Source organism: Panulirus ornatus, chromosome 56 (genome assembly GCF_036320965.1).
Source record: "Panulirus ornatus isolate Po-2019 chromosome 56, ASM3632096v1, whole genome shotgun sequence".
NCBI classification, from domain to species: domain Eukaryota; kingdom Metazoa; phylum Arthropoda; class Malacostraca; order Decapoda; family Palinuridae; genus Panulirus; species Panulirus ornatus.
Window position 1 is genome coordinate 9,480,683 of NC_092279.1, and position 16,545 is coordinate 9,497,227.

Consider the following 16,545-nt stretch of genomic DNA (forward strand, 5'->3'; position numbering starts at 1 on the left):
TTTTGAACAAATAACTCTCTGGTCCAACGTTGGAACTGGGTTTAGTTACTCAAAAAGAACAAAAATGTATTGGCTGTCTTTATCGTTTAATATAAGAGAAAGTTCTTGCTGGTCTAATACTGAAGAAAGTGCAGTTTAGATATTACTGTGGTCCCAAAGCCGTTACACATCTCGCCTTACTTAGCACGTCCAAAGTATTAGGGACATTTTGCAAAAACAACACTGCGTGGACTAGCTATATATTTATAGAATTTTTCTTTATCATTGTCGTATTGAAAGTGATTAATCGTCCAGATGCGTATATAGTTCGGTAAAATATTGTTTCGAGGAGTTACTGTAGCCTATATTGGTAGATGGGATGAACAAAACTGCATTGATCTATACTTTCCATGAATCATCCTAAACTTTGATATATTTGTGTACTCCACTTGAGCAGTATTATCAGCTCATAGGTCACGTCTTAAAGTTATTAAATTATGAAGATGAAATTTCATATTTTGTGTGAATGAGAGTTGCTGGGAGTCGAGAGGAAGTCTGGAATCAACATATCCATGTGTGTAGCGCATACATTGCACTTCCGATATAGAAGAATATGGAGTGTGACTTGATCAGTCGTAAACATTTGCAACATGAGAACAGTAACTGGAAAACAAGCAAAATGGCGCATATCAGATGTGGTTTGTGAGAAACAAATATGTGGATTACGTCTAGGTAAGACAGACTTAGAATGGGTGATGCGCCTCTTCTATTAGAGGGTTGTCAGGAAGAACACTGACAGATAATCTCATTCATCGGGATTTTCTGTCCATCGTCTGTGAACGGCGGCGTAGAGGACGACGAAGGCGTACAGCGTCACCCCAACGATGACGACGAGGATGCAGGCGAACACCACACTCAGGAACCCCTCGTCGATCCCTGCAATATTAATGTGTTAGGATGTCTTACTCTACCGACACACTCCACTCTCAGGATGTCTTACTCTACTGACACATCCCACTCTCAGGATGTCTTACTCTACTGACACATCTCACTCTCAGGATGTCTCACTCTAATGACACACTCCACTCTCAGGATGTCTTACTCTCCTGACACATTCCACTCTCAGGATGTCTTACTCTACTGACATATACCACTCTCAGGATGTCTTACTTTACTGACACACTCCACTCTCAGGATGTCTTACTCTACTGACACATCCCACTCTCAGGATGTCTTACTCTACTGACACATCCCACTCTCAGGATGTCTTACTCTACTGACACACTCCACTCTCAGGATGTCTTACTCTAGTGACACATCCCACTCTCAGGATGCCTTACTCTACTGACACATCCCACCCTCAGGATGTCTTACTCTACTGACACATCCCACTCTCAGGATGTCTTACTCTACTGACACACTCCACTCTCAGGATGTCTTACTCTACTGACACATCTCACTCTCAGGATGTCTTACTCTAATGACACACTCCACTCTCAGGATGTCTTACTCAACTGACACACTCCACTCTCAGGATGTCTTACTCTACTGACACATCCCACTCTCAGGATGTCATACTCTACTGACACATCCCACTCTCAGGATGTCTTACTCCACTGACACATCGACACATCCCACTCTCAGGATGTCTTACTCTACTGACACATCCCACTCTCAGGATGTCATACTCTACTGACATCCCACTCTCAGGATGTCTTACTCCACTGACACATCGACACATCCCACTCTCAGGATGTCTTACTCCACTGACACATCGACACATCCCACTCTCAGGATGTCTTACTCTACTGACACATCCCAATCTCAGGATGTCTTACTCTACTGACACATCGACACATCCCACTCTCAGGATGTCATACTCTACTAACACACTCCACTCTCAGGATATCTTACTCTACTGACACATCCCACTCTCAGGAAGTCATACTCTACTGACACACTCCACTCTTAGGATGTCTTACTCTACTGACACATATCACTCTCAGGATGTCTTACTCTACTGACATACCCCACTCTCAGGATGTCTTACTCTATTGACAAACCCTACTTTCAGGGAGTTTTACTCTACTGACACACCCAACTCTCAGGATGTCTTACTCAACTGACACATCCCACTCAGGATGTCTTACTCTACTGACACATCCCACTCTCAGGATGTCTTACTCTACTGATATATCCCACTCTCAGGATGTCTTACTCTACTGACACATCCCACTCGCAGGATGTCTTACTCTACTGACACATCCCACTCTCAGGATGTCCTATGGTACTGACACACTCCACTCTCAGGATGTCTTACTCTACTGACACACCCAACTCTCAGGATGTCTTACTCTACGGGCACATCTCTCTCAGGATGTCTTACTCTAATGACGCATCCCACTCTCAGGATGTCTAACTCTACTAACACATCCCACTTTCAGGATGCCTTACTCTACTGACACATCCCACTCTCAGGATGTCTTACTCTACTGACACATCCCACTCTCAGGATGTCTTACTCTACTGACACATCTCACTCTTAGGATGTCTTACTCTGCTGACATACCCCACTCTCAAGATGTCTTACTCTACTGACAAATCCTACTTTTAGGATGTTCTACTCTACTGACACATCCCACACTCAGCATGTTTTATTCTACTGACATACTCCAGTCTCAGGATGTCTTACTCTACTAACACACTCCACTCTCAGGATGTCTTACTCTACTGACACATCCTACTCTCAGGATGTCTTACTTTACTGACACATCCCACTCTCAGGATGTCTTACTCTACTGACATACCCCACTCTCAAGATGTCTTACTCTACTGACAAATCCTACTTTTAGGATGTTCTACTCTACTGACACATCCCACATTCAGCATGTTTTATTCTACTGACATACCCCAGTCTCAGGATGTCTTACTCTACTAACACACTCCACTCTCAGGATGTCTTACTCTACTGACAGATCCTACTTTCAGGATGTCTTACTTTACTGACACATTCCACTCTCAGGATGTTCTACTCTACTGACATATCCCTCTCAGGATGTCTTACTTTACTGATACATCCCACTCTCAGGATGTCTTACTCTACTGACACATCGTTCTCTCAGGATGTCTTACTCTACTGACACATGCCACTCTCAGGATGTCCTACTCTACTGACATATCCCACTTTCAGGATGTCTTATGCTACTGACAAATCCCACTCTCAAGATGTCTTACTCTACTGACACATCCTACTCTCAGGATGTCTTACTTTACTGATACATCCCTCTGAGGATGTCATACTCTTCTGACATATCCCATTCTCAGGATGCCTTATACTACTGACATATCCTACTCTCAGAATGTCTTACTCTACTGACACATCCTGCTCTCAGGATGTCTTACTCTACTGATACATCCCACTCTCAGGATGTCTTACTTTACTGACACATCCCACTCTCAGGATGTCTTCCTCTACTGACATACTCAACTCTCAGGATGTCTTACTCTACTGACATACCCCACTCTCAGGATGTCTTACTCTACTGACACATCCAACTCTCAGGATGTCTTCCTCTACTGACATACTCAACTCTCAGGATGTCTTACTCTACTGACATACCCCACTCTCAGGATGTCTTACTCTACTGACACATCCAACTCTCAGGGTATCTTACTCTGACATACCCCACTCTCATGATGTCTTACTGTTCAGACAAATCCCACTCTCAGGATGACTTATTTCACTGAAACACCCCACTCTCAGGATGTCTTACTCTACTGAAACACTCCATTCTCAGGATGTCTTACTCTACTGACAAATCCCACCCTAAGGATGTCTTACTCTACTGACATCCCACTCTCAGGATGTCTTACTCTACTGACACATCCCACTCTCTGGATGTCTTACTCTACTGACACATCCAACTCTCAGGATGTCTTACTCTACTGACATATCCCACCCTCAGGATGTCTTACTCTACTGACATATCCCAATATGAGGATGTCTTACTCTACTGATATACCCCACTCTAAGGATGTCTTACTCTACTGACACACCCAACTCTCAGGATGTTTTACCTTGACACATTCCACTCTCAGGATGTTTTACTTCACTGAAACACCCCACTCTCAGGATGTCTTACTCTACTGACACGCTCCATTCTCAGGATGTCTAACTCTTCTGACACATCCCACTCTCAGGGTGTCTTACTCTACTGACATCCTACTCTCAAGATGTCTTACTCTACTGTCACATCCCACTCTCAGGATGTCTTACTCTACTGACATATGTCACTCTCAGGATGTCTTACTCTACTGACACATCCCACTCGGGATGTTTTATTCTACTGATACATCCCACTCGCAGGATGCTTTACTCTACTGACACAGTCCATTCTCAGGGTGTCTTACTTCCGTGAAACACCCCACTCTCAGGATGTCTTACTCTACTGACACATCCCACCCTCAGGAGGTCTTACTCTTCTGACATATCCCACTCAGGAAGTCTTACTCTAATATTACACACCACCCAGGATGTCTTACTCTACTGACACATTCCACTCTCAGAATGTTTTACTCTACTGACATACTCCACTCTCAGGATGTCTTACTCTATTAATACACCCCACTTTCAGGATGTCTTACTCTACTAACACACCCCACTCTCAGTATGTCTCACCCCACTCTCAGTATGTCTTACACTGACACACCCCACTCTCAGGATGTTTTACTCTACTGACATACCCCACTCTCGGGATGTCTTACTCTACTGACTTATCCCACTGTCAGGATGTCTTACTCTTCTGACACACCTCATTCTCAGGATACTCTCAGGATGTCTTACTCTTCTGACGCACTCCATTCTCAGGATGTCTTACTCTACTGACACATCCCACTCTCAGGATGTCTTACTCTACTGACATATCCCTCTATCAGGATATCTTACACTACTGACATACCCTACTCTCAGGATGTCTTACTCTACTGATACATCCCACCCTCAGGATGTCTTACTCTACTGACACATCCACTCCCAGGATGTCTTACTCTACTGACACATCCCACTCTCAGGATGTCTTACTCTAATGGCACATCCCACTCTCAGGATGTCTTATGCTACTGACATAACCCACTCTCAGGATCTTATACTCAACTGACACATCCCACTCTCAGGATGTCTTACTCAACTGACACACTCCATTCTCAGGATGTCTTACTCTACTGACACATCCCACTCTCAGGATGTCTTACTCTCCTGACACATCCCACTCCCAGGATGTCTTACTCTAAAGACACATCCCACTCTCACGATGTCTTACTCTACTGACATATCCCACTCTCAGGATGTCTTACACTATTGACATACCCCACTCTCAGGATGTCTTACTCTACTGACATATCCCACTCTCAGAATGTCTTACACTATTGACATACCCCACTCTCAGGATGTCTTACTCTTCTGACACATCCCACCCTCAGGATGTCTTACTTTGCTGACACATCCCATTCTCTGGATGTCTTACTCTACTGACACATCCCACTCTCAGGATGTCTTAATCTACTGACACATCCCACTATCAGGACGTCTTACTCTCCTGACACTTCCCACTCTCAGGATGTCTCACTCTACGGACACATCCCACTCTCAGGATGTCTTACTATACTGACACATCCCACTCTAAGGATGTCTTACTCTACTGACACATCCCACCCTCAGGAGGTCTTACTCTTCTGACATATCCCACTCAGGAAATCTTACTCTAATATTACACCCCACCCAGGATGTCTTACTCTACTGACACATTCCACTCTCAGAATGTTTTACTCTACTGACATACTCCACTCTCAGGATGTCTTACTCTATTAATACACCCCACTTTCAGGATGTCTTACTCTACTAACACACCCCACTCTCAGTATGTCTCACCCCACTCTCAGTATGTCTTACACTGACACACCCCACTCTCAGGATGTTTTACTCTACTGACATACCCCACTCTCGGGATGTCTTACTCTACTGACTTATCCCACTGTCAGGATGTCTTACTCTTCTGACACACCTCATTCTCAGGATACTCTCAGGATGTCTTACTCTTCTGACGCACTCCATTCTCAGGATGTCTTCCTCTACTGACACATCCCACTCTCAGGATGTCTTACTCTACTGACATATCCCTCTATCAGGATATCTTACACTACTGACATACCCTACTCTCAGGATGTCTTACTCTACTGATACATCCCACCCTCAGGATGTCTTACTCTACTGACACATCCACTCCCAGGATGTCTTACTCTACTGACACATCCCACTCTCAGGATGTCTTACTCTAATGGCACATCCCACTCTCAGGATGTCTTATGCTACTGACATAACCCACTCTCAGGATCTTATACTCAACTGACACATCCCACTCTCAGGATGTCTTACTCAACTGACACACTCCATTCTCAGGATGTCTTGCTCTACTGACACATCCCACTCTCAGGATGTCTTACTCTCCTGACACATCCCACTCCCAGGATGTCTTACTCTAAAGACACATCCCACTCTCACGATGTCTTACTCTACTGACATATCCCACTCTCAGGATGTCTTACACTATTGACATACCCCACTCTCAGGATGTCTTACTCTACTGACATATCCCACTCTCAGAATGTCTTACACTATTGACATACCCCACTCTCAGGATGTCTTACTCTTCTGACACATCCCACCCTCAGGATGTCTTACTTTGCTGACACATCCCATTCTCTGGATGTCTTACTCTACTGACACATCCCACTCTCAGGATGTCTTAATCTACTGACACATCCCACTATCAGGACGTCTTACTCTCCTGACACTTCCCACTCTCAGGATGTCTCACTCTACGGACACATCCCACTCTCAGGATGTCTTACTATACTGACACATCCCACTCTAAGGATGTCTTACTCTACTGACACATCCCATTCTCAGGATGTCTTACTCTACTGACACATTCCACTCTCAGGATGTCTTACTCTACTGACTCACCCCATTCTCAGATCCATAATAAGTATTTCTGACGTTAATTTTTCAGCAAGCAACTGTTTCTCACATCCTCTACCACCATTAAAACCATAATGATCCTCCACAGTCTGATGCGCTGTGCGCGTGCGCGCGCACACACACACACACACACAAATATATATATATATATATATATATATATATATATATATATATATATATATATATATATATATATATATATATATAAGGAATAGTGGTTCCAACAATGTTGTATGGTTGCGAGGCGTGGGCTATGGATAGAGTTGTGCGCAGGAGGATGGATGTGCTGGAAATGAGATGTTTGAGGACAATGTGTGGTGTGAGGTGGTTTGATCGAGTAAGTAATGTAAGGGTAAGAGAGATGTGTGGAAATAAAAAGAGCGTGGTTGAGAGAGCAGAAGAGGGTGTTTTGAAATGGTTTGGGCACATGGAGAGAATGAGTGAGGAAAGATTGACCAAGAGGATATATGTGTCGGAGGTGGAGGGAACGAGGAGAAGTGGGAGACCTAATTGGAGGTGGAAAGATGGAATGAAAAAGATTTTGAGTGATCGGGGCCTGAACATGCAGGAGGGTGAAAGGCGGGCAAAGAATAGAGTGAATTGGATCGATGTGGTATACCGGGGTTGACGTGCTGTCAGTGGATTGAATCAGGGCATGTGAAGCGTCTGGGGTAAACCATGGAAAGTTGTGTGGGGCCTGGATATGGAGAGGGAGCTGTGGTTTCGGGCATTATTGCATGACAGCTCGAGACTGAGTATGAACGAATGGGGCCTTTGTTATCTTTTCCTAGCGCTACCTCGCACACATGAGGGGGAGGGGGATGGTATTCCATGTGTGGCGAGGTGGGGATGGGAATGAATAAAGGCAGACAGTGTGAACTGTGTGTATGGCTATATATGTATGTGTCTGTGTGTGTATATATATGTGTACATTGAGATGTATAGGTATGTATATTTGCGTGTGTGGACGTGTGTGTATATACATGTGTATGGGGGTGGGTTGGGCCATTTCTTTCTTCTGTTTCCTTGCGCTACCTCGCAAATGCGGAAGACAGCGACAAAGCAAAATAATAATAAATATATATATATATATATATATATATATATATATATATATATAGGGAAGGAGAGGCGGTCTGCAGCCGCTATACTTACCGGATTTTTTAATGGAGGCGCGCTCGCTGACCATAGCCTTCATCTGGCGCAGCCTCTCCCGTAGTTCCTCCACGTTCTCCTCACCCACCTCCCCATCCTCCTCCACACCTGCAACATCAAACACTTTAAGTCTCCTCCTGTATTACACACACTGCTGCTGAACCTTATCTCCTCCAGTACAATCATACCATAGCCATGAGCTGCTAACATCCTGTGATCGTTTTGCGACTCATGTGGCAGTGTTATACATGGTGAGGAATATTGCCCGTGTCAGACAAATTGGGAAATATTACCCTTGTCAGACAAGGTGGGAGTACTGCCCTTGTTAGACATGGTGGGGAATATCGCCTATGTCTGACATGTTGGAAAATAATGATCTCAGACATTCATCAATCAATGTTGGGAATAATTTGCCTTCATCAGACAAGACGGGGAATATTGCCTTCGTTAGACATGGGAAATATCGTCCTCGTTAGACATGGTGAGGATAATCCCATCATCTGACATAGTAAGAGATATTGCTCTCGTCATATATGGGGAATACTGACCTCATCAGACATGGTTGTGAATACTGCCCCTTACAGATACTTCAAAAAATATAGTAATTCTACATATAGTGAAGTTGCAACATTTTAAGTGATTTTTGAAACTCTGACTTCATACAACTGTATCTTGCATTTATCACTAAAATTACCGTTTGAATTAATTACACCAACAACTGCCATGTATACATACTGAGAATTACACCAACAACTGTCATGTACACATACTGATAATCACACTAACTGCCATGTACACACACTGAGAATTACACCAACAACTGCCATGTACAATACTGATAATTGCACCAACTGCCATGTACACACACTGAGAATTACACCAACAACTGCCATGTACACACACTGAGAATTACAATAGCTGCGATGTACACATACTGAGAATTACACTAATAACTGCCATGTATACATATTGGGAATTACACCAACAACTGCCATGGACACATACTGAGAATTACACCAACTGCCATGTATACATTTTGATAATTACACAACTGCTACGTATACATACTGAGAATTACACCAACAACCGCCATGTACACATACTGAGAATTACTTACACCAGCAACTGTCATGTACACATATTGAGAATTACACCAAAAACTGCCATGTATACATACTTAGAATTACACCACCAACTACCATGTACACATACTGAGAATTACACCAACAACTGCCACGTATACATACTGGGAATTATACCAACGACTGCCATATACATATACTTAGAATTACACTAATAAGTGCCATGTACACATACTGAGAATTACACCAACAACTGCCATGTATACATACTGAGAATTACACCAACAACTGCCATGTATACATACTGAGAATTACACCAACAACTGTCATGTATACATACTGAGAGTTACACCACAACTGCCATGTACACATACTGAGAACTACACCAACAACGATCATGTACACATACTGAGAATTACACAAACAACTGCCATGTACACATACTGGGAATTACTTACAGCAACAACTGTCATGTATACATACTGAGAATTACACCATGTACACAGACTGAGAATTACACCAACAACTGCCATGTATACATACTGAGAATTACACCAACAACTGCCATGTATACATACTGAGAATTACACCAACAACTACCACGTATACATACTGGGAATTATACCAACAACTGTCATATACATATACTTAGAATTACACTAATAAGTGCCATGTACACATACTGAGGATTACACCAACAACTGCCTTGTATACATACTGAGAATTACACCAACAACTGCCATGTATACATACTGAGAATTACACCAACAACTACCACGTATACATACTGGGAATTATACCAACAACTGTCATATACATATACTTAGAATTACACTAATAAGTGCCATGTACACATACTGAGGATTACACCAACAACTGCCTTGTATACATACTGAGAATTACACCAACAACTGCCATGTATACATTTTGATAATTACACAACTACTATGTATACATAATGAGGATTACACCAGCAACCGCCATGTACACACACTGGGAAATACTTACACCAGCAACTGTCATGTACACATACTGAGAATTATACCAAAAACTGCCATGTATACATACTTAGAATTACACCAACAACTACCACGTATACATACTGGGAATTATACCAACAACTGTCATATACATATACTTAGAATTACACTAATAAGTGCCATGTACACATACTGAGAATTACACCAACAACTGCCTTGTATACATACTGAGAATTACCCCAACAACTGTCATGTATACATACTGAGAATTACATCAACAACCTCCATGTATACATACTGAGAATTACATCAACAACCTCCATGTATACATACTGAGAAATACACCAACACCTGCCATGTACACATACTGAGAATTACACCAACAACTGCCATGTACACATACTGGGAATTACTTACACCAACAACTGTCATGTATACATACTGACAATTACACCAACTGCCATGTATACATACTGAGATTTACACCAACTGTCATGTACACATACTGAGAAATGCACCAACAACTGCCCTGTACACATACTGGGAATTACTTACACCAACAACTGTCATGTACACATACTGGGAATTACACCAACAACTGCCATGTATACATACTGAGAATTACACCAACAACTGCCATTTACACATACTGAGAATTACACCAACTGCCATGTACACATACTGAGAATTACACCAACAACTGCCATGTATACATACTGATAATTACACCAACTGCCATGTATACATATTGAGAATTATTTACGTCAACAACTGTCATGTATACATACTGCGAATCATACCACCAACTGCCATGTATACATACGGAGAATTACACCAACAACCGCCGTGTACACATACTGAGAATCACACCAACAACTGCCATGTATACATACTGAGAATTACACCCACAACTGCCTTGTGCACATACTGAGAATTGCACCAACAACCTCCATGTATACATACTGAGAATTACAACAACAACCTCCATGTATACATACTGAGAATTACACCAACAACTGCCTTGTATACATACTAAGAATTACATCAACAACTGCCATGTATACATACTGATAAATACACCAACTGCTTTGTATACATACTGAGAATCACACCATCAAATGTCATCTATACATACTGAGAAATACACCAACAACTGCCATGTATAAATACTGATAATTACACCAACTGCCTTGTATACATACTGAGAACCACATCATCAACTGTCATGTATACATACTGAGAATTACACCAACAACTGCCATGCATACATACTGATAATTACACCAACTGCCATGTATACACAATGAGAATTATTTACGTCAACAACTGTCATGTATACATACCGAGAATTATACCACCAACTGCCAGTTATACATACTGAGAATTACACCAACAACTGCCATGTATACATACTGAGAATTATGCCAACAATTGCTATGTACACATAATGAGAATTACACCAACAACTGTCATATATACATACTGAGAATTACACCAACAACTGCCACGTATACATACTGAGAATTACACCAACAACTGCCATGTATACATACTGAGAATTACACCAACAACTGCCATGTACACACACTGAGAATTACACCAACAACTGCCATGTATACATACTGAGAATTACACCAACAACTGCCATGTACACACACTGAGAATTACACCAACAACTGCCATGTATACATACTGAGAATTACACCAACAACTGCCATGTACACATAATGAGAATTACACCAACAACTGCCATGTATACATACTGAGAATTACACCAACAACTGCCATGTACACACACTGAGAATTACACCAACAACTGCCATGTATACATACTGAGAATTACACCAACAACTGCCATGTACACACACTGAGAATTACACCAACAACTGCCATGTACACACACTGAGAATTACACCAACAACTGCCATGTACACACACTGAGAATTACACCAACAACTGCCATGTATACATACTGAGAATCACACCAACCACTGTCATGTACACATAATGAGAATTACACCAACAACTGCCATGTATACATACTGAGAATTACACCAACAACTGCCATGTATACATACTGAGAATTACACCAACAACTGCCATGTATACATACTGAGGATTACGCCAACAATTGATATGTACACATAATGAGAATTACACCAACAACTGCCATGTATACATGCTGAGAATCACACCAACAACTGCCATGTATACATACTGAGAATCACACCAACAACTGTCATGTACACATAATGAGAATCACACCAACAACTGTCGTGTACAGATACTGAGAATTACACAACAACTGCCATGTATACATACTGAGAATTACACCAACTGGGGTGAAGAGGGTGGTGAGAGTAAGTGAGCTTGGGAAGGAGACTTATGTGAGGAAATACCAGGAGAGACTGAATACAGAATGGAAAAAGGTGAGAACAATGGAAGTAAGGGGAGTGGGGGAGGAATGGGATATATTTAGGGAATCAGTGATGGATTGCGCAAAAGATGCTTGTGGCATGAGAAGCGTGGGAGGTGGGCTGATTAGAAAGGGCAGTGAGTGGTGGGATGAAGAAGTAAGATTATTAGTGAAATAGAAGAGAGAGGCATTTGGACGATTTTTGCAGGGAAAAAATGCAATTGAGTGGGAGATGTATAAAAGAAAGAGACAGGAGGTCAAGAGAAAGGTGCAAGAGGTGAAAAAGAGGGCAAATGAGAGTTGGGGTGAGAGAGTATCATTAAATTTTAGGGAGAATAAAAAGTTGTTCTGGAAGGAGGTAAATAAAGTGCATAAGACAAGGGAGCAAATGGGAACTTCAGTGAAGGGCGCTAATGGTGAGGTGATAACAAGTAGTGGTGATGTGAGAAGGAGATGGAGTGAGTATTTTGAAGGTTTGTTGAATGTGTTTGATGATAGAGTGTCTTGGTCGAGGTGGTGTGCAAAGTGAGAGGGTTGGGGAATATGATTTGGTAAACAAAGAAGAGGTAGTAAAAGCTTTGCGGAAGATGAAAGCCGGCAAGGCAGCAGGTTTGGATGGTATTGCAGTGGAATCTATTAAAAAAGGGGATGACTGTATTGTTGACTGGTTGGTAAGGCTATTTAATGTATGTATGATTCATGGTGAGGTGCCTGAGGATTGGCGGAATGCGTGCATAGTGCCATTGTACAAAGGCAAAGGGGATAAGAGTGAGTGCTCAAATTACAGAGGTATAAGTTTGTTGAGTATTCCTGGTAAATTATATGGGAGGGTATTGATTGAGAGGGTGAAGGCATGTACAGAGCATCAGATTGGGGAAGAGCAGTGTGGTTTCAGAAGTGGCAGAGTATGTGTGGATCAGGTGTTTGCTTTGAAGAATGTATGTGAGAAATACTTAGAAAAGCAAATGGATTTGTATGTAGCATTTATGGATCTGGAGAAGGCATATGATAGAGTTGATAGAGATGCTCTGTGGATGGTATTAAGAATATATGGTGTGTGTGGCAAGTTGTTAGAAGAAGTGAAAAGTTTTTATCGAGGATGTGAGGCATGTGAACGTGTAGGAAGAGAGGAAAGTGATTGGTTCTCAGTGAATGTAGGTTTGCGGCAGGGGTGTGTGATGTCTCCATGGTTGTTTAATTTGTTTATGGATGGGGTTGTTAGGGAGGTGAATGCAAGAGTTTTGGAAAGAGGGGCAAGAATGAAGTCTGTTGTGGATGAGAGAGCTTGGGAAGTGAGTCAGTTGTTGTTCGCTGATGATACAGCGCTGGTGGCTGATTCATGTGAGAAACTGCAGAAGCTGGTGAGTGAGTTTGGTAAAGTGTGTGAAAGAAGAAAGTTAAGAGTAAATGTGAATAAGAGCAAGGTTATTAGGTACAGTAGGGTTGAGGGTCAAGTCAATTGGGAGGTAAGTTTGAATGGAGAAAAACTGGAGGAAGTAAAGTGTTTTAGATATCTGGGAGTGGATCTGGCAGCGGATGGAACCATGGAAGCGGAAGTGAATCATAGGGTGGGGGAGGGGGCGAAAATCCTGGGAGCCTTGAAGAATATGTGGAAGTCGAGAACATTATCTCGGAAAGCAAAAATTGGTATGTTCGAAGGAATAGTGGTTCCAACAATGTTGTATGGTTGCGAGGCGTGGGCTATGGATAGAGTTGTGCGCAGGAGGATGGATGTGCTGGAAATGAGATGTTTGAGGACAGTGTGTGGTGTGAGGTGGTTTGATCGAGTAAGTAACGTAAGGGTAAGAGAGATGTGTGGAAATAAAAAGAGCGTGGTTGAGAGAGCAGAAGAGGGTGTTTTGAAGTGGTTTGGGCACATGGAGAGGATGAGTGAGGAAAGATTGACCAAGAGGATATATGTGTCGGAGGTGGAGGGAACGAGGAGAAGAGGGAGACCAAATTGGAGGTGGAAAGATGGAGTGAAAAAGATTTTGTGTGATCGGGGCCTGAACATGCAGGAGGGTGAAAGGAGGGCAAGGAATAGAGTGAATTGGAGCGATAGTATGATACCATTTTTAGATTGCATGATTCATAGGCTAGGAAACAAGTTTAAGTTTAGCATATACAGAAAACCCACCAATGTATGCTCATATATCCATTATTACTCATCTCAACATGACAGATCTAAATTATCATCATTTCAATCCATGTTCCTTAGGGCATTACATATTTGCAGTCCAGAGTTTATTGATGATGAGTTTGAGAAGATATATTCTATTGGATCTAAGTTAAAGTATCCTAGATCTTTCTTAAGTTAGCAAAGAAATCATTTCATAGAGTTGAGCCCAAACCTCCCATTGACACCAAGAATCTTTTAGTTCTCCATTTTATTAATAATTTCACTTTACTTCCCATGTTGCTTAAATCCTTTAATGTAAATGTTGCCTTTAGCAACAATAATACTATAAAGAATATCTTAATCAGGAATTCACGAGAAAATTCTCTTGGATACATCTATAAAGTGCCTTGTGGAAATTGTGATAAATTTTATGTTGTTCAGACTGGTAAGGATCTTTCTGTTAGACTTAAGCAACATAAATATAGTATAAGAACGGGACAAGAATCAAATGCCTTGTTTAATCACGTTAAAAACTATGATCATTGTATTGACTGGAGTAATGCCATCTCAGTTATTAACTCTAACTCTTTTACCAAGAGAAATATCATTGAATCTTCTGTTACTAAATACACAAAGAATTATAATCTTAATATTAGTGATGGTCTATACAAATTAGATAACTTTATTGTTGATAAAATTTGTAAAATGATAAGTTTATGAACGCTCGTGGTATGTTTTGGACAATCATATGTTTACCAAACGGTGTCCTTGCTTCGTCCCTTCGATGTATATCAACTGACTTATATTTCTCTCCTGTGTCTCCCCTGATGATGTGATTATTACACGAAAGTGCACTTGGGAACTTAATATATATATATATATATATATATATATATATATATATATATATATATATATATATATTTTTTTTTTTTTTTTTTTCATACTATTCGCCATTTCCCGCGATAGCGAGGTAGCGTTAAGAACAAAGGACTGGGCCTTTGAGGGAATATCCTCACCTGGCCCTCTTCTCTGTTCCTTCTTTTGGAAAAACAAAAAAAAAATATATATATAAACGGCCATACACGCACATATACATACATATACATTTTAACGTATATAAGGTGAGGACTTACCGGTGTAGACGGAGTGGGCAGCAGGGCGGCTCCTCACGCCGTCAGGAGTGGTGTTCATCGTGACCTGTTGAGGAAGACAACGAACATTATACACTTTGAGTACAATCTTGCCAAAGGTTAGACGATAACCCCATGACCATATACTATAAGGATTTCTAAGACAACCTCAGGAGGTATCCCACACAACCTCCCAACTCATATTAAAAGAAACATTAGATAACTTGAACAATTCTAAACCTGATAAAAAGAATGAAATTTTTGGCCTGCATTACTGTATCATGCTGTGGCTTACATTACTAACTCCGTACGATGTGACCAGCATTACTACCAATTATTATGCTGTATCCTGTGTTACTAGTCCGCATCATGCTGTGACCAGTATTACTACCTCATATTATACTGTATCCTGCATTGTAACTCAGTATCATGCTGCGGCCTGCAATATCACCTCATATTATGCTGTTTAACTTGAGCATATACAAAAAACCAACCAATGTATGTTCATATATTCATTATTACTCAGCTTAACCTGACCGTTAAACTATCGTCATTATAGTCAACGTTCCTTAGGGCATTACGTATATGCAGTCCAGAATTTATCAATGATGATTTTGAGAAGATATATTCAATTGGATCCAA

General features: G+C 41.4%; 1 protein-coding gene across 1 annotated transcript in view; it reads right to left on the reverse strand.

Annotated features, from left to right (window-relative positions):
• Positions 1–229: 229 nt before the first annotated feature.
• The window catches only part of LOC139765868 (uncharacterized), a 22,369-nt gene continuing 6,053 nt past the window's right edge, over positions 230–16,545 (reverse strand). The window contains exons 2-4 of the mRNA XM_071693731.1: positions 15,907–15,970; positions 8,174–8,281; positions 230–915 (exon numbers count right to left, since the gene is read on the reverse strand). Of these exons, the coding sequence (XP_071549832.1) occupies positions 785–915; positions 8,174–8,281; positions 15,907–15,964 (297 nt within the window). The 5' untranslated portion in view covers positions 15,965–15,970 and the 3' untranslated portion in view covers positions 230–784. The remainder of the gene's footprint in view (positions 916–8,173; positions 8,282–15,906; positions 15,971–16,545) is intronic.